Raw genomic sequence first — 27,253 nt, 5'->3', positions numbered from 1 at the left:
ATGCCATCATAACGAACAACATATAATATAGGAAACATTTGAGATATGTATTTGAGTTGATCTATTATAGAAGAAATTATTCCACGTTTTATGGAGAACCCAAATAATGGAGTCTTGATTTGTTGAATTAAATCCGGGTCGTATTTACCAACAGAAAAAAACACATCTAATGACACATTTTCAAACTTTCACATCAACTTGTGCAGTATACTCTAAATATCATTTAGATAAAAGATCATTAGGACAATTCTTCAGTACCTCAATGCATCTTTCTCCTCTGTATCATTAGATCAAACTTTCAATTTCTATCAATAACCATCAAAGTACTTCTACTTCATTACTCTTTTACATAAACTCTTGCTCAAAACACTAATCTGGCTTGAACTATGACAGTTTTGTTGTTTGTGTCTCCACCCTGCCGTTAAAACAGAGTATGGCTCGTGAAACAGATTTAAAACCCAAAATGTATATTTAGATTAAACCTGATTAAGGGGCATGTGAAATTATATATGTTCCTCCTTTATATGAAGCGTTTTGAGTATGTGTTCATACTGTAGCAGCCGTCGGAAAGGGGCGTTAACCGGCTGACTGTGTCCTCGTATACCCTTTGTCTAATAAAACACACCGCTGCTAAAAAAAAGAGAGAGAGAAAGAAGCAGAGAGGAATGCAAGGTGTCTTCCCTTTCTCTCCTTCCCTTTCCTTATATTACTCTTCCTATCTCTCCTTTATTTACACTTTTGTGTATCCCCTGTTTCTCTTCTTTTGTTGTTTTTGTATGGAAGTGGTGAAACAGGTTTTGCCGTTGTCCAAACTGCAGCCTGTTGTTTTGGAATATCATCCACTTTATCATGTCATTCAATCTTGTGTTCATTTGGTTTCCCTGTTAAAAAAACCCCCACAATAAAACAAAGTAGATTCATGGGATAACGAGGGTCAGAGAGACATTACATTACATGTTACTTGTTAGACGCTTTTATCCAAATCGAATATTTTTTAAACGTTTCCCCTAAATCGTGATTATATACAAGAATGCATTTTGAAGTACTGAGAAAACTAATTCAAATGTTAACAGGCTACTTGTCTTTGTTCAAATATATACATATAGGGCTTTATTGTAAATCATAAAATGTCAGACACGTTAACATGTAGAGAAAATATGCTGACATTTCACTGACACGACAGTGTACCTATGAGACTCATATGTCAGCGATGCATTGTACAATATACTTAACCTGGAAATGCAATATATTTTCAGATTAATACAGTCTGTGTGGACAGGCGAAGTCCCTCCCTTTCCGCGGGACCTCCATGGGACCTTATTTCGGAAAAAGTATGTATTGAAGTCAATGGAGAGACCCCCTGATCCGAACACCTACGCCCAACCAACTGCGCCACACGCCTCCTAGAGACAAATCAATTGAAATGTGGAAAGACAATCATCATGTATCAATGATAAATCATAGAGTGATGCAAGACTCAAAAGGAGCCTCTTCCAAAGAAACTGAGGATAGAGAACACGCCTGGAGCAAGAGTTTATACTTAAAGCGTTTGTGTGGCAGTTATTTGTCTTCAAGAAGTAATAATCCAAAGGAGCAGCAACACACATTTGTCTGCATGAAAATGTTTGCATGACCTCATGGACCTAATGCTTTTCAAACTCAATTTTGTTTAAACGATTACGTAATAGACTTAATGCCAAATGAGGGGGATGGTGTTATCAGTCTCTGTTAAAATAAATACGAATCTTTATTCGTAATGAAATGTTCTGAACATGGACACCAAATATTTTCAATATAAGTTACGAAAGGTTTGATTTGCTATAATACCTTTTTTACATCGGAGTTTAGACATATATTGTACCTTTTTGATTGTTTATTTCATTTCTGTTAGCTTCTTCATTTTCAATACAATTATAAAACCCATTTAATGTCTGATATTTTAGTCATTATAGTCGTCTCAGTTGGAACCAAGTGCATTATTTAAATCTGATTCACCCTGTAGTCGTGGTACACTGTGTTCTTTTTTTACGAGACGAAAATATGTTTGATGTTAACGCTCGATTAGACACTGGATTTAGGCCAAATTGGGAGTCAACAGATTTACAACAGAAGAACGACATCAGTTAATCAAAAAGGAGACAGACATATTGGCCTCTGGGCTTTTTGTGTATCATTAACTGAAGCTAGCTGCAATATTAAGTCAAATGAAGAAGAAATCGAATGCGTATGGATTGAAGAATGAAGAAGTGGACGATGCCGCAGGTGTGGTTTGAGAATTCTTTATCAATGAGCAAACTAACAGCCATTATTTTAAGCATGCAGGGAGTGAGTGCTTCATGCTGAAAGACTCTGGGTGGAGTATTATTTTAAAGTCATTCCGCATGGTATTATTATGTTAACTTAATACAAGAATGAGCCAATTTTAAGACCTGTAATTAAATTTTAATCATCAAAAATGTTGCTGCGATCTGGTTCTATGGCTCCACTCTGTCTTCTCCATAAATAATAGACTAAATCAGTGCAGAGAGCTTACAAAAGAGTTCTTAGAACATCTTAGTAAAACATTTCTAGGTGGACAAAGCTCTCAGAAGCCACTCCTTGTCCTGGGTAAAATAATTGTAGCCTGACTGTTTCAGCAGCAAGTTAATGTTTACAAAAAATGCACGGAGGTTACAAGGGCCTAATGTCACCTTTAATTAACAAACATCCTTATTTCTTCGCAATCTGGGAAATGCCTTAGCCTTATTTGCGATGGTGAAGGCATCCTAACAAGATTAGGGAAGTCACAAAGTATTGAAAGATTAACAAATCATTGTTTTGTTTCAATAAGAAAAGATACCCATTATTTCCTGCTACAATAACTGTCTCCTGGAAAGTGACAGGTGCTTAGGCTGCTCATGGCCATCTACCATCTCTTTAACACAGCTTCTCATTCTCCCCACTGGTATAATAACACTGTGCAAATATGCAGGGCAACCAATGAGACAAACTAGACCAGAGAAGTTATTATTATATCATACCGAATGTTCTCACGGTGTAGAATTACACACAGGCCTGCTTGAGTTTGACAGAAGTGAACTGATGCGATCGAGAGAAAGTAACGCCCCAGCGGTATGTTTTAACTCCTGAGCTAACTAACTGTTCCAATCAGGTTTGACAAGTAAATCATCACTTCGTAAGGATAAAGGTGGAACACAAATGACATTCCAGTGTCGTACACCTGATCTTATCGGTTCCTGAAAAGAAGAGTCTCTAATTTCACTTCCTCTGGTGTGGTTTGTTTGTGGTGTGGAAGCAAACAAATCAGCAATGTTTTTTATGATACCAGCTATGAGACTCTAGCATTATTCAAAGCCAAACTACCAATAAATCCTTCTGCTGATTGTGACATCTGAGCGATTGTCCTGAAAGCAGTCTAATAATGAGTAATCAATAGCCTTACAGAGCTGCATAAACTTCTGTCAGTCGCCTGAATGGTACTCCAACGTGGACCATGATGAAGCAGGAACACAATTCCCAAAACTATCACAGAGTTACTTGTCTGTTTACTCCTCGTGGTTTGTATCTAAAAAGCCAGTGTGAACAAAATGCATTGATACATATTTTTTGTTTTCAATAGGTGAACCAAATTAACCAAACACAGATGTGAACGCACCAGAAGTCTACAAATCTAGCCAGAAATAAGTAATTGTCATACATTTGTGTTGCAGGTAAAGAGGAGAAGCATGTTGTGTCACTACTGTCTCATCGCTGCTACGAGCTATGCAGTGAATGTTGGTGGCAACGCAGTCTCACGGAATTTCGTGTTATAGTCAAGAAATTAATCTATTGATTCGTGTTCACCAACACGATTTTCGCATTTTTTCCGTGTCACACAGCACGATTTTAAAAGCAAGAACAAATTTGAAGGAAAAAGAGATTTAAAAAAATACAGATTTCAGTATTCTGAGGCTCTGAGCCCCATTTATTTTCTTCGCGGATGGCAACAAAACTCAGACATTATACAATTTAAAGTAAAAGGGTTAGGGTTAGGGTAAGATATTGAGTAAGAAAATGTTTTTATGAACCACACAGCTTCTGGTCTTCCAAGACCCGACCGGACAAAAAGACGTGGTGCAGACACGAAACATACAATAGAAATACATTGCTTTTCAAATCGTTCTGTGTGACACGAAAAAAAGGGGGAAATCGTGTTGGTGAACACGAATCAATAGATTAAATTAATTTCATGACTATAACACGAAATGCTGTGAGACTGGGTTGGAATGTTACTCATTTTATGCTGTGTTTCAATTCAGACACTTCCCTTCTTTCCCTGCCATGTTATACTGTGAAAAACTGTGAACAACTTTGCAACTACGTAACATTGTCTCAAATCTCGTACAGCGGCTTTGCCCTCACCAAGTGACGACTGCTGCTGATAGCAACAGTGAGCTATAACATAGCTTGCTAGCTACGTTAGCTACGTTAGAATAGTTAGCTAGCTAGATGTGTCAAGCGTTTCACACTCAACTTGGTTATGTTATGTACCATCTGGGAACTCAAAGTGCATTTTTCTATACTTTGGATTAGAATGTCTCAAAATAGCAAATGTATAACCGAAGTATTGAGACACCACTCACGACGCTGAAGTTGGCTTCCGATTCAGAGCATCCGATTCGGCAGTTAAGGGGAAAGTTAAGGGACATTTAATTTACAGCGCTGAGCGAACAATCCTCCGTGTTTGAACCTCTTAAATCGCTGCATAGCCGATTTATTTGGACTGGATTATCCCAGAGAGTCTAAAGATTCTTTATAACCCAGTTTGAGATTTGTGAAACCTTTATTATATTTGTGAAAATACAAACAAGGGAGATTTCAGTGCTTTTTTTACATGTAGACCACATTAGACCAGGTCCTGATCTGAAACCACTAGACCTACACTCATCAAATCGGATAAGTATGGACAGCTAATTAAGGAAGAATAAAGTCTTTACTTCTCAAATGTATTATAATTTTGTGTTGCAAATAAAAATTCAACAGATAAGTAGGTATACTTATATAAACTTAATTTATTTACAGTTGCAGGCAAAACATTTCAACAGGAAATTAAATATAGTCTATAACTAGCATTGTTCAAGTTTACTTTAAGCAACAAGCTTTGCCTAATTACAGTATGTCATCTTGAGTACTAGGATTGCTTGGAATGTGAAAAACATTACAAGATTAGAAAATAACACTTTGGTAAAAATAATTGCTATTCATATTTTGCTTTAGGACAAAGCAGCAGAAGCTGTTCAAAGTGGATGAAAGACTGAAGGTTAGCCTTTTTCTTTATCTCATGAACCTGAATTCCTTTAACATCTCTTTCATTTTTTTGTTTGCTATGAAACAGTATTTAAGATACGAACACTTTGTAGATAAAGAATTATCACCTAAATGAGGAGCATACACTTATTTTTATTTATGTATTCATTTGTTTAACAGGGACAGTGCACATTAATTAACATTCCTGTAAATCTGCCAGAGTTAGCCAAGAGGCTATTTTTCATCTGTTGTCCCTGGACAGATTTTATAAGTGAACCTAAAACGCATTTCATTTAAACAAGTAAATACAATCAAAATTAAAACATGCAACATACATTACTGGAATACTTAAATAAATAAAAAGACAGAACAATAAAACAAAACAAAAGAACATCCCCCCTTCTGCCTGTCTGTGCTCCCTGCCTTGCTGTCCTCTGGCAGGTACTGGGAGTGTCGTCCTGTCTGTGAAGGCATAAGGCTTGCCCAGCTGGCAGGTTCACTTTCTGATCCTGATCCTGGCCTGCTGCAGCAACCTCAGCCTTCCACCTGTGTTTGTATTTTCACAAATAGAATAAAGATTTCACAAATCTGAAACTGTGTTATAAAGAATCTTTAGACCCTCTGGGATAATCCAGTCCAGATTTGATGAGTGTAGGTCTAGTGGTTTTAGATCAGGACCTGGTCTAATGTGGTGAAGATGCGAAAAAAGCACTGAAATCTCCCTTTTTTTAATTTTCACAAATAGAATAAAGGTTTCACAAATCTCAAACTGGGTTATAAAGAATCTTTAGACTCTCTGGGATAATCCAGTCCAAATAAATCGGCTATGCAGCGATTTAAGAGGTTCAAACACGGAGGATTGTTCGCTCAGCGCTGTAAATTAAATGTCCCTTAACTTTCCCCTTAACTGCCGAATCGGATGCTCTGAATCGGAAGCCAACTTCAGCGTCGTACACCACTCTATATCTGAAGTCTATTTCTGTTTCCCACGTAGGGGCGTTGTTTGTTATAAAAGCAAAACATCTAAATGCTTTTTGACGCATGCAATTCCTTCCTTTGTTAAAGATAAATAAGCATGAACACCGTGAGGGAGACAATGGAGGGCAGACGCATAAACACACAGTAATTTTCTTCAAGTTTAACCTGATTCACCCTTCATAGCCAGACATACTCTTACATTGGAACTTCGCCAACAGTATCTATATCACAAGACATTGTCATTCTCAAACTGCAGAAAATATATTATACAATGAAAGGCTCAAAAATGTCCATGAAAAAAAGTGGAAGACAGTTAAAAAGTTAAGTATCAGTGACGTCTGCGTTAAAGCACTGACCTGTCGAAAAAACGTGTTTCTTTCAAATCATGTTTATTGGACTTCTTTCAACTCAACACACGTTCATTTGACTGATTTTCTAACTCATGCATGCGTTAACACAGATCTCATGCCTTCGTCTTTATATCTGTATCTTAAATCACTTTTTTGTGCTGCTGTTACTCACCATGAGTAAAGCTCTATCATTTGTTGAATTTGTTGTAACATGCAGCCATTTCCTCTGTGTTCAGTTGCCCATAATGCTTATCCAACTTATCAAATGACTTGGCAGATTTGTAAAACAATACAGATTTCTAGGCTACAGCCACAAAGGTCTATCAAGATGTATTGTCTGCTCCATTCCACATTTGACCTGCTAATTCCACTATTTCACCAGGATATTGGTGAATACAATAGGTTTTATTGTGTCCAAGGTCTCGAGTAAACGTAATGAGCTTGACTCATATATGGGAAATACAGTATTGCAAAAATCACCAAAAAGATGGCAGACTTTATTATAACGTTAAACAAACAACAGTTAGGCTTTTTGGCATGCTTTCAACAGAGGGAGGGAAGACAAATCAGAATATTGAGTTTAGTTTAATTTGATTTGACTATAAAATATGTTTCTTTAATTTTTAAATAAGTGTGCGTTTATGTGTGTGTGTGTGTGTGTGTGTGTGTGTGTGTGTGTGTGTGTGTGTGTGTGTGTGTGTGTGTGTGTGTGTGTGTGTGTGTGTGTGTGTGTGTGTGTGTGAGAGATGATGCCTTCCAGCTGTTTTCCCTTATTTCCGGATTCTCTCAGGTGAGTCCCGCCTTCCTCCTCGCAGCTGATTGGACCACATACTCATCCTCTGTTTTCATTGGTTGTGCTGTGTGTGGACCGTCGCCTGCAGGTAGCAGGTCCATACTTGAGCTCAGGTAAAACCTACCTGTGCGCCAGAACAGAGGGGAGGGCTTTGGAATACGTAGCATTTAGTCTAACAAAAGACGCATTTATCAGCCATAACTCTTCCTATTCTTATAACCTACATTCCGAATAAGATATATATTGTATAAGAGATTAAATATAATGGCAGCGATGGTAGGACTGGCGATGAATCCGCCGCATACGACAGACGAAAGGGCTGTTTTCACGCAGCTGAAGCCGGTGAGGATGGCTGCAGCGGATGGCATTGAGGAAGCGGCCGTATTTGAGGACGTCAAACCCGGGGTGAGAATCTCCACCGACCCGCTAGAGAGGGCCGGGCTTCCCGGGTCTTTTATTAATTTTCCCTCCAATGCTTTAACAGGCAGTGTGGATGCAGGCTCTGTTTAAGTTAAAGAGAAGTAGTTTTGATTAGACACAACGCTGTGCAATTCTTTAAATCTACCAGGCTGCTTTTACCTGGGGAAGGTATCAGCTCACCTGTACAGGCAGGTTAAAGTCCTTCACACACACCTGACATGTTAGAAAAAGCAGGTACAGTTCGCCTGGGAGCTGTTTAGTGCAACTATAGTGGCAGCACTGCTCTACAAATGATTCAAATGTAACTTTATTTATAGTTCTGTAATGTAATGAAGGTTGATTTTAGTAGCTTGAAGTTGTTTTTTAAGACTTTTTAAATATAATTGCATTAACAAACACTCACAAAACACTTACATTGATTGAATTCATACAAAATATGCTATATAATTGCATAGGCCTGATGTTACAAGCTTATTGTAGGTGTAGGGTTTTTATTCCTAATGTGTCAAGATATATGAATGCATTGTGAATTGAGCTGCAACGATTTGTAGCTTGACATTATCTAAATATATTACAATGTAGGAAAGTGCAGTTTGAGCCTCTCAAATTAGAACATTTCCTGTTTTTCTTTACTTTCTATCATATTTAAATGAAGATCTTTGGATTTTGGACTGAGGAGACAAGATATTTAAAAGACATCTCCTTGGTCTTTGAGGAACTGAGATGGACATTTTTCTCTATTTTCCAACATGTATAGACAAAGCATTGAACCCATTGAAAAAATAAGGATTAGTTGCAGCCCTTATTGTGAAGTAAATACCCCATGCCTTTCTTTTTTTGATTATTACACACACACAGCTTGGTCCTATAGGAGCAGAGGTACATGTGGTTTCTTGCTTACTTCCCTACCTGTAGAGGCTGTGCAGTCATGGGGTTTGATCACATGATGGAAAATCAGGTTGAATTTTAGACACGTGTGCTAAATGTCATTTTCTCTCCATCCTTCATTCCTCTGTTGGTCCAAGATAGTTCATATTTCTCAATCTGATGCCAGAAGCCTGCACATTTCAGGAAGTAACTCATGCCATGTTTTAGCGGACGATTGTGTCTGAAAAATGGCAAAAAAGCTATTCGTACAAAATAAATAATAACACTTTTGGACCACCCCACCAATGTTACACATGAACAGCGGCTCACAGCAGACACATGACAGCTGCATTAAAGTATAATGGCTGTGGATTTTACGCAGGTCACAACAGAAACCAGAAGCCTTCGTGCGGTGCTGAGTTTGGTTTGCTGCCAGGCGTTAGATCCTGAGAGCTTTTCCCACACGAGAGACCCCCTGTGGATTAGATGGGCTAAGCGTGTTTGTTCACTCTTGGAGCTTCCTTTATATTCGTGGGGATATGAGAGTCTTTTTGTGTTGGACTCATGCTGTTGGTTTTTATGCAAACATGGAGTGGTCACATGCTGTGGCTGTTTTTGAACAGACTTTATTGGCATTGTCAACGTGACAGGTGCGATCGTAGAAGCTAACCAACGTCTAGCAGCAGTTGAACTGAAATTAAACTGAATAGGATTCATCTTCGACATAACTTTCATGTATGTGCAAACAACTTAAACAAGTATACTAATATTTGATGTAACCTGCTCTTCTGTCAATACAACAAAGCCTCCTTAGTTATTTTGTCTTGAACTTATATGTTTTGTGTCAAACACTGTTTCACTGTCTGCAGATACATGTAGACCACAATGATTGTCATAAACAGGAAGAGGTATTTTATGGCCTTATGTGCGCTTGTGGGAATGAATTACAATAAAATGCAGCCTGATTAGAGCTCAACAGTGCAGGTTTTTATAGTAAATCATTGACTATAGCATCATAAGACTTCTTTTGCATGACAGTCAGCGAGGTTGCGTCAAATAAAGCAACTTACAAGTTCATATTTCACTTAAAAACATCACGTGATATTATGTCTCTGCTACAAAAATATCCCTTTTGTTGTTTGATTTGAGGTTTTGCTCAAGACAAGATGGCAACCAGTCAACAGCTTGTTCTTCTGTGTTCCCTTGCTGTGACGTGCCGTGCTTGATGTAATTCAAAACATGACTTCGCCAAGAACAAAGCAGCCGAGTTAACTGAAATAGTCGCCCCTCGGGCAAATATAAAGCGTGACTGGGTTCACCTTATATTCACCACGAATGTGCATGAAGATGGTTTCTTAAACACATTCCTCACAAATAAGTCAGGCCACTCTCTGTCTGTGTTTCTTTCACCTCACTCTCCGTTTTATCCTCCTGACTATACTTTCCTTTTAAACATAGGGTATCCCACTCCAGTACTGCACAAGAGAAAGTTAAAAATAAGTCTGCTTCTTTCCCACCCCTCTGAGACATGTGTTTGTGTCATTGTGTCGGCGTTTTAACGAGGGCTTAACTGAGCAGTGTCGTGACAGCAGTATGCGGCTCGACCTGTCTGAGCAGGGCCCGCATATACACAGCCGCCTCCGGGCAGGGAGCAGGATGGTAGAGGCCGACCTCATGAGAAAGTCTCGGCAGCAGTGAAAGGCTCCTCAAACACTCATCACCTGCACGTCTCTGGTGCTCTCCAGTGTTGTTTTATCATCGTGCCAAAGGCTTTCGTTTTGATGCTGCATCACAGTCCAGAAAAGAACTCACTGATCTTAAATGAGTGCCAAAGTGTTTGAGAGGGCTGATAAAGTGTTTCAATCCTCAGAAGATGACGAGATATTAGTGAGAAGTGTGTTTTCAAACCTGGCATGTATTGATTTTCATGCAACTTGGGTGCAGCGTAACAAGCTGTAAACCTAGCATTGACATTTTCCACTTTGTTTAAAGACAACTGTGACTCTTTAAGTGCTAAATGCAGATATGTTGACCAACTTGTATGCCTGCCATGTGGTGCGGGGCAAATAAGGTTGTTGAGGACATAGAAAGTGAAACTTTAAAGTGGCAGGTAGCTAAAACAAAACCGTGAGCTAAAAGACGCTTAGCGTTCATTGAGCTAAGAGAAACGGCAGTCGGGTGATAAAACTGAATTGTAAAGATATCGATTAGTGAAGCTACAAAATGGGGAAGTTGCTTCTCTCGCATTTACTTCCCTGATTCACTGGAGAATTCCCCTTTAGGCGCTTGAGGTATTTGGATATTTTCAAAGTATCCCAGTTAGAAAAGTTCTGGTCCGAGGCCATCAGTGGTTATTGTGTAGTGCAGCATTAATACATTAGTGTTGTGTTTTCTGGGATGTTTCTGAAGTCTCTTGGCGAGATGTTTTCAAACCAGTTAGGTTTCATATACCTATGATATGAATACATTTCTTCCATTACTTACAGACTTGTGTTTTAATACAAAAGTAAAGAACCAGCATTTACAAACATCATCTCTTTGTGACTGAAGTTGGGCTGCTCATCAAAGTTCGGTGAAGGCCGAGTCCATCTTTTTATCCTACTCTTCTTCCAAACAATGCATGTTTTATTCTGGAATTAATCCGCTCATGTACGTCAGCAGTAATGGCAGAATAAGTAACTAATATGAAACCTATTTCCAGATTCTTTTGTCGTTAAATCAGCGAGAGGTTTCCTGTTAGACGGAACACAGACTGGAGAAGTTACAGAGTAACTTCATGGCACACCGTGCTGCCAGTCACGCCTAATGACTCCTGCAGATCAATACTCAGATATGGTTTGTATTGGTTTTGGAGATGTTTTCTTTAACATCCTGTTATTGTACTGGGACATCACTTTGTGAGCTGACACTATCCACATGTTCTCCTGTCATCTCAGCCTTGTCGTACTTTTCCTCCTCTTTCTCCGAACCTTGTTGATGACAGATGTTTTTCAGGCTGCTGATGCTGAAATGGTTTTTGACTAATGATTTGACTTCCAGAACAGCACGCACGGCTTCTTTGCATATGAGCAAGTGTCTGCTTACAACCAGTCTCAGCTTGCAGGCTCCCACACTGATTGGTGATGTGAGTCAAACACTTAGGAAGATAGTTTAGACTTCTTTTATCTTTACTAATTGGACATTGGCATAAGGAGAGTTCAAGCTTTTCATTTATGGACTTTTGTTGGTCCCCTTTTCTGCTGCTTTCATTGATTTGGTATCACATGACAAACCCCTCAGCTAAAAGTAATGTATCATGTAAACGCAGCAAGTACTACTTAAAGCTGCAAATTCATCAATAGAATGAGAAAAAGCAGTGTACAGCGACACATACTTACCAGTGGCGGCGCTAGGGGGTGGCTACTTGGGCTCAAGCCCCGGATGTTTCACGTACAGCCTGCGTACTGCGTAGCCTTCCCTGCCCTGAAGAAGAAGAAGTGATCCTTCGTTAGCATGAAGAGTAGCCCAGCTGAGACAATATGGTCCAGCTGCGAGGCTCCGGCAAGTTCACAGTTCATGAACTTGCCCCCTCCCCCCCCAGCTCCACAACTTCAAAATGCTGGGCTAAGCTGCGGATCTCCTACGATCCTAAATCTGCCACTGATACTTACTCCCCTTGCCTTCAGTTTTTGTAGGAATACATTTTAGCAACACTATTAAATATGTCTTTTATATTCAAGCAAACACCTACAGTATAGTAAAAATATGTAAATTAAATATTTTATCCGTAGCCTTTTGGTTCAGCTGCAGTGAATGCATCATATTGGCATACAATGATATAACTTGCCCATAAACAAGTATGTTATATATGCTCCTCCTGCACTCCATTAGCAGATAAGAGAGTAAGTTTCCGGAGATTCATCATCTGACTCAGTTCTCTGTTCAAATTGTTTGGTCTCCTGAAGTCATCACTACCCATAATGCCTGGCGGTGTCTCAATAGCAGACAACACAGGCCGCCCGCAGACAGTCCTGTTCTGCTGATCATAAATCCTGTGGTCGGCACACTGAATCTCTGTAATGACTGCCACTGTTTACCCTTTTTAATCCGTCTGTGTAAAGTGCTCTGGTGAATGAAAGCAAAAGGTGAAATCATTCTGTGGTGAGACACAAGAATCTTTTAATATCTCTAAACATTTAGATACAGGGTGTGTTTGTCCACATCGTCAACCAACAAGTCTCTTGTCTCAACAGAATACATTGTTGACTTGATTTTACGTTTCTTCATTCATTTTGAACTCCTTAGACCACATGTGTCAAACTCAAGGCCCGGGGGCCAAATCAGGCCCGTGGTGGATTTAATTTCGGCCCGCAGGATAATTTCTAATTACTATTAGATCTCCGGTATATTGCACGCACACCTTCACTCCATCCTGAGGGTCTCCTCAGCTCAGAGCCAGAGCCCAAACATTGATGACCTTGCACCCAAGATGAGATGCCAAGTATCTGAGCTAGCATCACAGAGCAGCACACTGAGTTTAATGGATGTTTCCTTCTGCACTTTCTCTCTCACGACAACAGGGCATGTTTGGTTTGTTCTTTGAGGGGAATAGTTTTGTTGAAGCTGTTGTTAGCCTGTGGGAAAATGTACTCATAAGAAATGACTCTGGAAAAGCTGCAGATAGAGCCATAAGAAATGAATGCAGCTGATTATTTAATGTTTAATGTTGTTTTTATAGGCAATAATTTAAGCTTTGTTAGTTCCAGGTTTAATATGTGCAATAAGTTCATTTCAATAAGTTCTGCAATAAGCATTGAACCAGTCCGGCCCTCGACTAGTACCGAGTTTTTAAATTTGGCCCACTGTGTATTTGAGTTTGACACCCCTGCATTAAAGTATGTTTAATGTAGAGCTGCAATTATGTATTGATTAGTTATCACCTTATAAATGAATTTTGAATAATTAAATTAAATAAATAACTCTGTTTCGAGTTGTTTGTTTTGAGTTATTTCTATGTTGTTTAATCAAAATTCTCAAATGTTAATATTTACTGGATTCTCACTTCGTTTACTGAGGTTTTAAAACACTACAGAGAAGTCATCTTGGGCGTTTGGAAATTGACATTTTCCACAATTTTTCTGACATTTTAGACCAAACAACTAATTCTGAGAAAAGAATCAACTTATTACCAAACAATGAAAATGTAATCATTTTGTGCAGCACTAAAGTGGATTTCATATCTCCTATTCACAGCGATTATCCAATGGAAATCAGAATACCAGTAGAGTAACTCTTGATCCCCCCCAACCCCCCTTGTAAGCTACATTTGAGAAGGACCTTTTCGGTTTTTTGAGAGAATATTAAATAAAGAGTGACAAGAAAACAAGGGACAGGAAAGGCTGTTAGAGAGATTATTGTTTGGGTAAACTGTCAACCTGAATATAAGGATGTTGCAGTTATCTTCATTTAAACCATGATTGATGGCAAAGATGTGCTGGTTCATGTCATCAATCATATGTATAAAGATTGATGTGCATACAGTATATTGAGAAAGCATGTAAACATATAATAATTGATGGACACTGTGTGTAAATAAGTTTTATCAAATCCTTCAGTTTACCAGATTTTCCCAGAACAGGTGATTTAGTTCAGCCGCCAGTAACCTCAGTTGTTCCTCATCACTGTCCTGTGAAACCTCCATATCTGTCCCTCCATCAGCGGCCATAAAACGTCTCCACAGTCTCAAAGGTTTCGCCATGATTTCTGCTCGGCTCACAGCGAGCAGACTGGGGGGCCCCAGCACTATCAGTTCAGTTTTTTTTATGGAGATCCAAAGGCGAGTGGCCAGCGTTTCTCTGCATTCCTGAGAGCCATAAAGACAAAGTGGTGTGCAGACGCTGTCATTTGTTTTGCAATTAGCAGGGGGAGATAGCTACAGACCTTGTAGCTGGGAGGCTTTTGGGTCGGATTAAGCAGAGACGGGTCAAAGTGCTGCTTCGGTTGTTTATCTGAACTAAGATGACTTCTGTATGAGGCTGACAGATGTGGTTTAAACACCTGTTGAGCTAAATTAGCAATATGTATGTGAGATATATCGAAGAAAGAAATGTTTTTGTAGTTAGGAGAGACAAAGGCTGAATAGTTTGGCTGCACATAGTGATGCTGGATGGTTTAAAAGATCTACCAGTCAATGCATTTGTTGAATATGTGATGAATCGGCACAGAAAAGTGGCAATTGGAGGAAAAATACGGATATGTTGAACTTTTGAGATTTCATTAGGACTGACCCCGTCTTAGTTGAGTTGTAGCTAGTTGACCTAGACCTTATTTAGTAGCTTTTATGCCTTCTACCTGCTGATTGACTTATTTCCAAGATGTATTGTATTGCGTTTATGCGGAGAAACATTTAGAAATCTGTCGATTAACTAATCCAAAGTCTTAGTGTGACGTCAAATCCTGTTGACTACACGTATAACAACCCTAAGGATTTAGTTAATCAGGGAATCACAATGTCTGTTGCTATTGTGTGTAAACATTGCACACATTTAAAAAGTCAGCCTGATATGTCAGCAAAATCTGCTTTGTATTAAGTGGCTGTAAGTATTATGATGTAATTGTCCAATAGATAACAGTGTGAATAAGTATATCCTGTGAGCTGCAAACACGGCTAAACATAAGGAGATCTTACGGATGGATTTTAGTGTGGAAACTCCCACTCCATCTCATAAAGCTGAGCAGAGCTGATAAGAGTTTGTTATCGGGCAGAAGGACTCATAGCAGTTGTACATGTTCTCCAATTATTAACTAAGCCTTGGGCCGGAGATATTCTCTTGTTTTCCACATAAAATCATACAAAGACATTTTGCAATCGTAGTTCATCTACTAGTTTCCTTTGAGGTTGCCGTGCCTCCTGTGCAATGTGTTGTGGAGCGCTAACTTTACTAACAAGACACTGACCCCCACCTTGTTATTGGAAATGGCAGGGTCTCCCTTTATCATCTGTAACGTTTATAGGATGGAAATGGTGGAGATATACTGTTTGTGAACGGCTGTGATTCTATTTGCACAGATTTTTGAGAGGGGAGGAGGTATTGAATTAAACCACTTCAATTCAGGGAAGGGTTCCTGAACAAACGTTCTGTTCAAGACTTAAAAAATGCAAAAGAAAACAACAATAAGAGCATCAATCTTTCAAGATGTTCTAATGATTTTATTTCACATACCTTGTTATACCTTTAGCATATCTCCGACCTGCATGCAGACACATAAACGAAGATGTTGACACGTTTATTTGAGGTGTAAACTTATAAAAGTGTAAAAAGCCTAACTTTTGCACACGGCTCTCAGCATCAACCTTTCTTTGCATAATATCATCTTTACAGCGCAAACAATTGCCAAATATGACAATGGCGAGAAAGGAAGCGGGCAGTCGGAGAGCAGAGGTTGACAGTAGCAGTGATCCACAGAAAGCTAGATGACCAAGGGCAGCGCAGGGTCACAGCGACACAGGGCTGTTTGTGAGAGGAACACAGGAGCCTCAGAGCGAGGGAACAGAGAGGCTGTTTTTGTTTTCTTTTTCCCCCTCGGTAAATACCCAGGACTTTATTTCCAGCGAGTGCTCAGATTGCACTGATGACAAGGTGGTGTGAGTTCACCGGAGACAAAATATGATGGACATCTATTAACCCTGCGGCAAAACTGAATAAAAACACACATCATGTGACATAGACACTTACATAGATACACCAACACCCGAAGAAAAAGTGCAATCTATGCTGTTTTTACTGAACACTGAAAAACAGAAGTTTGCATCAAGCCTAGAAAACTTCTGTCCTTTGTGCAACAACTAGACCTTTTGCAAATATTGACTGAAAATATTATATCTGTTTAAAACGGTACACATTGACTAACATTGATATTACATTCAAACTCTAAAAGGCACCTAAAGTGAAAGTATTGAGCTAACAATTAAACCACATGACATGTCCAAAAATACACACAGTATTTGAACGCACGCATGAAAAAAAAACACATTCACATATGCAAAGAGCAATAACCTTCCAAGGTGTGTGTGTATGGAAATGTATCAGCAGATTATTACTGGAGGGATGTGTTTCGAGTGTGTGTTGACGGTGCTGGCACTTGGAGCTGCGCTGCACAATGAGGTGTTGAAACAGGAACTCTCTGCTGCTCGACTCGTCCTCGAACACTTCAGCACCTCTGCGGGTCATTTGTCCCAAAATCAGGACTCCACTGTTCACTCTGTGTTAGGGTTTCTTGATGGTCAGATAACTTAGAAACACAATCTGCTTCTTAATTAAGGGTCGCTCAGGTCAGTGGGTTTTAAATTGATTTAATTATTTGCCTACTTCAAAATCAGCATCATTTAATAATTTTGAGGTTTTGGGTGTTGCTCATGACACCAGCTGATTTATAAAAAATACAATAAGAACGTTGTATTGTTATAGAACATGTATCATACATACAGTTGCATACATATTTGTACTTACACACTTCCTTTGTATCAAGAACTAACACAATCTAATCATTAAGATCATTTTCAGTAATAAGCAATACCATTTGTTTGTAGTTCTTTTGATAACTATTCTGTTAATTTAGCAAGGTAAAAAATAGGTTTTTGCAACAGTGGTCTAAAAGTAGCAACAAGTAAGCCCTGTATCAAACATGCATTGTACACAACTGACATGCAAAATGATAAGTTTCATGACGGGAGGAGCATCAAATGTTCCTTCCTAAAGGCCCTGTCACACTGTCCCGAAATTGACACCCGATGGACACACGATAAAGGAAATGTTCAAATTCGGCTGTGATCGTAGCAACATCGGGCCATTCGTGAGGGCATCTCAAGCCATCGTATGACCGCCGGTGGAGTTTCTCAGGCTCCGGCAGCAACTTCGTGAGCGGCAACTTCGTAAGGCACTCGTGAGGGCATCTTGTCAAATCGTGTCATCTTCGTGTTATCATCGGTGCATTCACCCTCACTCTGATCGGGGCGAATGCCCGATGGCACCGATGATAACAAGATGCCCTCACGATGGCCTTACGAAGGGCACAATTGACACACGAATTCAACACGAAAATGAACCTTCGCAAGGTCCTTCGGAAATTTTAAGGCATGCCAAAGATGTTGCCACCGCTCACGAAGTTGCTGCCGGAGCCTGAGAAACTCCACCGGCGGTCATACGAAGGCTTAAGATGCCCTCACGAATGGCCCGATGTTGTTACGATCACAGCCGAATTTGAACATTTCCTTTATCGTGTGTCCATCGGGTTGTTTTATTGCACAACAAAATCATGTAAATATATTATGTAAATAACCCAATTTGTGTTCTGTGAAACTAAAAAGGATATAATATATTATTTTGAAGGACAGTTGACAGGAAGTTGTTGTTGTTATGGAAACAACATTACGGAGAAAACGTAATATTTTCTACATATAACGACGGATAAAGTAAAGAACAAAGTCTGAAGATATCAGTACAGTATCATACTACTGTAACACAATTGTTTTTGGTACTTTCATTGCAGTTGTATGTCTTAAATGTAATGTAAATGTTGCCTTCGTGTGTGGTTCGCGGCCATCATCGTGCGAAATTCACAATTCCATATTCGTGTGTCCATCGGGTGTCAATTTCGGGACAGTGTGACAGGGCCTTTATCGACCAACTCCCGATCACATTATCCGCTGCATTCACACATGAGCCCCAGTTTCATTAGTAGCTGCCATCTTTCTTCCTTTGCTCTCCCTCCATTTCCTCATGATGTCTTCAGTGCCGTGTATCAGCTGGCACACGGAGGATCACAGTTGTCTGGCAGGTCTATTTTTACCCGACAGTGTTTAAGTTTCGCTGCGTCGTTGTCATGCCTTCAGCCTTTTGTTTTGGTTTGACTGGTTGCTTTTTTCACGCTTCAAATCACCTCCATCTGCCACACCCATGGAGGGAACTCTGTTTGTGTTCTTGTGTGCAGTTGAGTGTGCGTTCGTAAGATTGCCTACTTGTGTGGGTGTGTGTTAATGTGTGTGGTCTGCAGAAGAGATCCTTAATTTAACGGTTTGTGCACCTCTAAGGGAGAGATGCTCGCTTCATAGACTCTGAATGACACACACACACACACACACACACACACACACACACACACTCTCACTAGTTAATCAGGATTAAGATCAGATAATACCTTAAATACCTGCTATCTATTTCCCCATACCCTCCTCAACCTGTCTAGACTTGTTGCTTAAAGAAACTTATCTCTGTATATCCACAAATGCAGTGTTTCCACACCTTTATCACATGTAACAAAAGCAGATCTGATCATTGACAGTTGCATCTCCCCAGAAACATCATTAAACAACAACAGCTGTCTTCAGATTTAGCTTTTTGTATTGTTCAGTTGTATGTGGTGTACAGAAATAGCTGGAGTCACCTTTAACATGAATACCGAAATGTTTGGGGGTAATAGTGAGACTGTTAGATAATAGTGTGTTTATGTGAAGAACACAAATCGGTTTTATAACCTAGTCGGCAGCTACCGGACTGTTTATTGATCTTTTAAATCTATGAGTTGAGTGAAACACAAAATAAAACGTGTTAATGTGTTTTGGTCTCTTTGCAAATGAACCCCATTCTGAACTGATTTGTTAGTCAAAACTGGACTGAGAAACAAGCATGTGAAGAAAGGAGGAGGAAGTCTTGGTATCAGCTTTTCTTAACATTTTCTTTATCGTTTCTTAAAAGTGTTTATTCTTTTGTAATTCCTCTACTACTTCCTCCTCTTCACCTATACTGTGTATCTATAGATTACTGGACTGGGTGGAACTGAGCCATGTCAAAGCCTCCTTATCACCATCTGCAGCTCATTCATCTCTCAAAAATAATTACATCAGTTAAACAGTGTTGATCCTAAACAAATACCGCACCACATAGGAGCCGTAGTGAATGATTCCACAGAGTTTTAAGGAAGCCTTTATTTCAGTCAGACAACTCACGTGTTTCTTATATGCGTATTAGAAGCAGCATATAGTTTGAGTTTGGCGTCTAGGCTCGGGCCTCATCACTCCACAGATTTACAAAGAACATTGAGTGATGATTAGATAACTATCCCCCGAGCCTACAGGTGGAAGCTGGGGTGGAAGCTGGGGTGGAAGCTGGGTGGGAGGTGGAAGCTGGGGTGGAAGCTGGGGTGGGAGGTGGAAGCTGGGGTGGATGCTGGGGTGGAAGCTGGGTGCTGGGTGGGAGGTGGAAGCTAGGGTGGGAGGTGGAAGCTGGGGTGGAAGCTGGGTGGGAGGTGGAAGCTGGGGTGGAAGCTGGGTGGGAGGTGGAAGCTGGGTGGGAGGTGGAAGCTGGGTGGGAGGTGGAAGCTGGGGTGGTGGTGGGGCAGGCAAGCAGCAACAACATGAAACACAGCAGCAGGAGCATGAACATAGCAATAGCAAGTTAACGCAGCAGAGGCAGGAAGACCTGGCAGCTTAAATAGAGCGGCATGTTTAGGACAATGTGTTTGGTTGGTTGTAAGAGGGACGAGGTGCGTCACGTATTAATGTATCATTGGTGCTCGAGTTGACTGCCTGAACTAGCTCGCAGGCTTCGCCCCATTTGTTTTACCCAGCATGATATCCAGGATTTTAACAGGAAATGCTTTCGAAGAGATACAAACCCACAAACTCTGGTGCAGCATTTTATACAGTTGTTTGAATTTGTCTGATCATTTTTGTGTCCGCATTTATAGAAAGAAGTTCCAAATTCTATTGTCTCAAGTTTAACATTTTTGGTAGGGTTCCGTGTAAATGACCCTTCTTAGTCACACAGATTGTTTTCTCTTGATTCCAGTTCTTGGACGCACCTCAGTGTTCTTAAACTAGTTTGCTAGGATTGTTCTGTTTAAATGGCGGTGGGCTCGCTTTCTGACAGGTACATTCTCAGGTGTAAAGCATATGCATGCAAAGAAATCTGGGAGAATGACTTAGTGAAGAGAAGGTTGTATAAAATAACTACTTATAAAACCAGGTATCCACCCGAGGGTTGTAGTGAGTTGCAGTTTTGCTACACATGTTGAACTCCTCCTTTAATGTTTCTCTGTCTTCTGTTTCCTCTCAGATTCGATTAGAGTTGGACAAATACCTGCCGGAGGTCAACGGTCCTCTGCTGAGTAACCTGATCGACACCGTGGAGAGGAAGCACCGACGAGGCAGCGCCTCATTGGTCGACGAGTTCTTCTCGGACGACAAAAGTGTGACCCCTTACAGCCTCAACATCAACGTCATCCTCCCCAACACCACCCACCTCCGCACAGGCCTCTACCGGCCCAACAACAAGACTCTGTCGGTGCAGCAGATCAAGACAGAGCCCGGGCTGGAGGTGCCCTGCTCCATCACCTCCTCCAGCACCCAGGCCCTGCCCGACTTCACCTCCGTGTTCAGCGTGCCGCCTGTCGTCAACAACGTCTTCATCAAACCAGACATGAGCTCAGGGTTAGTGAATGTGTCCACGTCGTCGCACCAGCAACACCACCAGCACCAGCACCAGCACCAGCAACAGCAACAGCACCAGCAACAGCACCAGCACCAGCAAAATATGGACACGGAGCTCCACATCGGCCCCCCGGCCCCTCAGTCGCAGGTCTACAGCATGCCTTTATCCGGCTGTGGGGACCTCACCATGACTCTGTCCCACAGCAGCCCGTCAACACACGCCTCAGTGAGCGGCAGGACCATGCTGAACCTTGGCAACGTCGCATTGCAGACAAACAACGGCAACTACATGATGGCCGAGCACCAGGTACAGCAGCATCATGGTTATTACCAAGCCTCTCCGTCACACACAGCGCCACACAGCCTGCCCCCGTCCCCCCCCAACTCTCAGCCGGGGAGTCCAGACAATCAGGCGGAGCTGCTCAGTTTAGCGCCGCAGTTCCACCTGGCCTACCAGCAGCGCCTGGGAGGGATGAAGGTGACGGGGCTGTCTCCACACGCCATGCTGATGACACACGGCCAGGGGGTCCTGACGGGCCCCAAATACAACAGGCGGAACAACCCGGAGCTGGAGAAGAGGAGGATCCACTTCTGTGACTTCCAAGGTCGGTTTTAGTCCAAAAGAAATGTTCACTAACACAATTGTCCCTATTTTTCACCATGCGCTATAAAAAAAACAGTATAAGTGTACATGTTTTGTTTTAAAATAATTGCCATGTGTGGAATAAACAAATAAATAAATACATTTTATGGAGTGAGATAGTATATGTCCCTTGGGGGCAAGAAAACATATTTTTCTAAGCATGTAATTAGCAACCAGGTCATTCTACCAGTTGTCTACAAATGTGAGATATCTGGCAGTATACTTATATTTACATGATGTATTTTAGGGGATCAGCAGCCCCTCTTTCTTTTCTTTTGCAAGTTAAAAGTGAAGATTCTAAACCAGCCTTTTTTCAACGAGCCCTGCACGAATTCCTGGACTTTTTAAAGGCTCACTTCACACAAAAAATGAAACTAATGAAAGCAAGTCACAACACTACCACTTCAGCAAGTTGGTTCGGATTGCTTTCAACCAATGGTGTGTAAATAATCTCAACTGCCAAAGCAAAAACACATATGCAAATCTTTCAGTAACACAATGCCTCTCTTTAATATCAAACAAACAATAACTGGGTTGCCAACATTCTTTAAAACCCACTGGAAAAACATTGAGTCTTTTATTCAGCCTGGAGGGCAATTTTTGAAATGGTCCTTCTGGGTTCGTTTCTCAACATGTGATTGTCCTGTGTTAAGTACCATTTCCACTGCGTCACAGGTGAAAAACATCTCAAAAGACAGCACTTTTTCTGCTTGTTAACCGCTTTATGGCAAGGTTAAACTTAGCGTCAGGTGAGCACATGTTCCGCAGTCAGCCGGGCTCATCCATCTAACTCTCTCTGTGATTTATTTTCAGGCTGCACCAAAGTTTACACAAAGAGCTCCCATCTGAAGGCTCACCAAAGGACGCACACAGGTAAGAAAACACTCCTCTGTGGATTTAACTGACACAAGATGACATCACATTGCACATCACGGTCTTTATCTACATGCAGTTCAGTCAAAGACACTAGAGGAAAGTGACCATTTTTAGCAAATTGTAATAAGCCACTGACTTTGAAGCAGAAATTGAAGCAGCTAATGCCAATAACTTGCTGCAGATGCTCCTTCAGCGTTATGCATGAATTAGCACAAAGCTTCATTAAACACAGTAGGGGATAATCTGGCAGATTTGTATTTGTACTCACCTACCCCAACAGCAGTGGCGCAACAAGGTTGTGATTGGCCCCGGTGCAAATGTTGTTTTGGGGCCCCTATCACCCCAAACATAAGTGCACGCTGATGCGCTCACACACGCACGGACACACTCTCTCTTGTCCTTTCTCTTTTGAGCACTGCTTTGGTTTGCTGGACATTATAAATGCAAGCTATGACATTTTTTATAATGCTGCCGAACTTGCTGCTGCTAGCTACAGTACAGGTTGATTAAATGGTTCGCTCGTCACGCAAGGTATCACATGACATGAAAGGGAGCAAGGTCATTGGACAGACAAATTACAAATTAATTTAGGTTGCTTGGTTACTTTGAAGACTGCGCAAAACGGTCAATGCCATTGGGGCCCCACAACAACAACAAAAATGGCCGGCTCTGGGCCACAGTGCGTTGCAGCGGCTGCACCGTCGAAAGTTACGCCACTGCCCAGCAGTGCTAACAGCTGACTGGTTTTGCCGTTAAGAGAATTAGTCACTGACAGATGTCTGTCTGATATAAAATAGTAAAAAATACAACTTTACTCTATTATATGGAGAGGAAAAACAAGCATTCTTGTGCACAATGCAACTTCATGAAACTTTTGTCCAAAGTGTGTGTATTTTGTGGGGTCCTCATCCAGTTGTGTTTTTGCACAAATGTACACATTTGTTCTATTTATTTAGCTTTTCTGTCCACATATGCAAACTAGCGACGGTTAACTCACAAGCTTTCCAACGTGACCATTTAACTAATTTGGCTTCAGCTTGTTTATTTTTATACTGCATATTTTGTCCCCACGCCAGTTTCGATACACCCAGTTACTATAATAGAGGTAAAGAACACAATGAAGAGGAAAAACATCAAAGAAGCAACATTTGGTTTGCTCAAGAGTTTTTGTTTTCTGTCCGTTGTGTTTATACATGCTCATACCTGTCCTCTGTGATCCCAAGAGAGGTAGAACAAAGAAGGGAGGGAGGCGGGGAGGATGAAGGAAGGAGGAAAAAAAGAGGGAAGAAGTGCTGTTAAAGCAAAAGGCCAAACCAGTTACTCCTGCTCTTCAGTCTCTTTTCAGAGGATGCAATAGGAGGAAGGAGGGGGTTTGCAGAATGGGGGAAGGCTGGTTTCGATGTGATTCCCTTCTGTAACATGAAACCTGTGGGTTTCCCAGAAGCCTCAGACCTGGATTTTAGAGATTTACTCATGCGACAAAAGCTGCAGAGAGAAACAAATGAATGAATGTGCAAATAGAAACAGATCGTTCTATGGTCATAAATAGATAAGCGGAAACTTTATGAATCCCTTTGGGGGAAGTTCAGTTGTTGCAGCAGGGTACAGCGACACAAAAGACAAACGGACTGTAAAATATGAAGTGAGAACAATACAAGAGAGCAGTAAGAGAGACAATTTAGGAGTGTGCCAACAATTTTCACGCAAACAGTCTGACTTTGTCTTTGACGCACCACTTTGTCAGTGGTTGAATCATTCTGTGGTCAGTGCACAGCTGTACAATTATTAAGTGCCCGGAGGAGAAATGTTGTATTGACTTGTAGGCAAACTGTCCACTGTTCCCTGAAGGCATGTGTCTGAACTAGTGTTCTTCTTTCTGTTGCTCATTGAATGTATCTTAGGGACCGACCACCACTGAGTTGAAATGTGCAACAGTTTCAAGGATATCCAATTGGCTTTTGATTCACAAAATAGAGTTAAGTGTCAATGCAACTTCTAAGATTGAATATTAGATTAGATTAGATTAGAATCTTTAATGACCACACAGCCAGGCTGGTGGAATTCGTGTTCAGTGCAGAGTATTACAGCTTGTTCCATACAATTCAACATACAATAAACAGACAATAAAAAGTACAACACACAGCACAGGGCAAAGACATATAACATAAAGTTCAAGGTGTGGTGGATTGTTATTGTTCATTGGGGTTATTTAGAGTCCATTTAGTGTCCGTATTGCAAAGGGGAAAAAGCTGTTTTTGAAGCGGGTGGTTTTGGTGGACAGTGACCTGTAGCGCCTCCCAATAGGAATATCAATAGGTTTGTACAGTTCAACAGATAATTGCGCCACGTGTAGACAGTCGGAAAACGTGTATAAAACTGCCTCGTGTTTACAGATTGTGCAAAAAATGAACGCCCTGGTTTACTCATCCTGGTCACTCTGAATCTCACTTCACTTTCCAACTGGCAAAACCAGGCTTGCCTATTCTGTTCTTTTCATTCAGTTCAGGATGACTCATACGTTTAACATGTTCAGAAACAGTGGGGCCTCATGCAAGAACATATTTAGTTTTCTGATCTTCCACAGCCTTTTTCTCTTATTACTGTCTATACATCCTGCACAAACATGGTGATCTGGATAGATGTTAACCCCATATCTTATCTCTAAAACAGAAACCTCATTGTTGTTAAGGGTCAGTCTGTAACTTAAGCTGTGGAATACCTCAAGGCTCTGTCCTAGGTCCCCTTTATTTTGTCCACACTATTGTTTTCTTGCTAAAATGTATATAAAGTATACATCTGCTCCCTGAACTCACGTTTATAAGGACATTTGAAAACTGACAACCTATTTTAAGCCTATATTTGACTCTAATCTATGCTATAGAAAGTTGGCAGGATAAAGGTAGTCTGGTGCTGTTTGCTTAAAAATTAATGTTTTTTCCCAATTCTCTTACTTGTGCAAAGCTATTCATGCCTTATCTTTCCCAACAGTGATTAATGCAGCTCACTGTTTGCCATCTTGAGTGTTAAAGCCTGTTCACACCTCCAAATCATACATGCTGCAGCCAGTCTACTATCCACAGCAAATATAAAAGATAACATCACGCACATTGTAGACTCTTTATATTGGCTTAAAGTTGATTTTCTTATTGCCTAACAGTCATGGACAGACCTACGGATAAAATATAATTCAATCTTTAAGTTCACATTAGTACGTGATTTAATATTTAAAGGCCAATGCAGGCACCAATGGTGTCTAGGTTAGGAATGTTTTTCAATATAAATATATATCGAAAAAGATATATCACAGTCCAAACACGTTTAGTTTAGCAGACTCTAAAACAGATAATCCACACACTGAGAAGCTGAAACTACTTTGTTTGCTTAAAGAGAAAAGTACGTTGGCAGTAACTTCTCTGTAAATCCATCTGCTAATCCTTTCTGCTAGTGTGTACCTTTGTGTGCATACATACTTGTTAGAGAATAATTTGCTTAGGTATTCAACCTTTGACACAGTTCATCATTTTCTCCTCTCACTGTCTCTTTTCTCATGGCATAGTTCTACGGCCTTGGGTATTGCTGCTATCTCTCTTAAGGAGGAGCAGTTTGGGCGCATTGTTGTTGCCAGTCTATGACGGAGCACAAGCCGCCATGAGGTAGTTTACTGTTCAGGGACGAAGGCGCACATTATTTTCTATGGACGAGAGCTCTAGTTAGATTCAGGGTCCATATTGCTTTAGTCTCACTGATGAAGAATGTTGATTATTACACTCCGAACTAGTTAAAACCTCGAGCTGCAGAAGGGTTCTTCAGAATTGGTTTGGCAACCGCTGTCAACTCGTAACACACCACCTGTCTTGTGAATTCTCCGACTATAACTCTGAATACACCGTCAGTGTTTGCCATCAAAGCTCCAGCTCTCCTCGTGTCTCTCTGAGTCCTGACTCCAATTGCTTCAGAAGTTTCCCCCACAATACTCTTCTGTGAAACAGCCAAAAGACTTATTTCTTCATCCATGTCATCATTCTTTATCCACATGTTTTATCAACACCCTGTCATGTGGTGAAACATCCACACAATGAATGTCTATTTCAACTCAATGATTCAGATTTATGTCTTTTTGTTTCCCTTAAGGCGATGGTATCTGAAAGTTCCATGTGGGTGTGTGTGTATCTGATTGTGTGTGTGTGGGTATGTACTGCATGTCAGCGTGAGTGTGTCTTATCAGTTTCATTTTCTTTACTTCAGAGAAAAATCCTCTTTTAGTTTTTCCTGAGAAATCTAGGCATGCAGTTCTCAACATTAGTAGGTGTTTTACTCTCCTTAAGTTATTATGTTTATAAGCTCCTTAAACCCTACATTTGTCCAGGTTGTCCCCCTTAGGTCAAAGACTTTTGATATAAATGTTTGTGCTAGCTCTATTACCTGTCTAGTGCGTACCCTGCGTCCCACACAATGCATGCTGGGACTTGCTCATGGCTAACACTCAGCCTGCCGGTACATGAGGCACACGTATAAAGTTAGTTTTATAAGGACTACTATACTAGACCGTTTTAGCTCCAATTGTACCAGTTTGG

At 40.7% G+C, this 27,253-nt stretch overlaps 1 protein-coding gene across 1 annotated transcript in view; it reads left to right on the top strand.

Annotated features, from left to right (window-relative positions):
* The first annotated feature begins 7,526 nt into the window (after positions 1-7,526).
* The window catches only part of klf5l (Kruppel-like factor 5 like), a 28,124-nt gene continuing 8,397 nt past the window's right edge, over positions 7,527-27,253 (top strand). The window contains exons 1-3 of the mRNA XM_034198735.1: positions 7,527-7,812; positions 20,787-21,765; positions 22,617-22,676. Coding sequence (XP_034054626.1) covers positions 7,672-7,812; positions 20,787-21,765; positions 22,617-22,676 — 1,180 coding nt within the window. The 5' untranslated portion in view covers positions 7,527-7,671. The remainder of the gene's footprint in view (positions 7,813-20,786; positions 21,766-22,616; positions 22,677-27,253) is intronic.

The sequence above is a fragment of the Gymnodraco acuticeps genome, unplaced genomic scaffold, assembly GCF_902827175.1.
Source record: "Gymnodraco acuticeps unplaced genomic scaffold, fGymAcu1.1, whole genome shotgun sequence".
Taxonomy (NCBI): domain Eukaryota; kingdom Metazoa; phylum Chordata; class Actinopteri; order Perciformes; family Bathydraconidae; genus Gymnodraco; species Gymnodraco acuticeps.
This window is presented reverse-complemented; position numbering and strand designations above follow the sequence as displayed.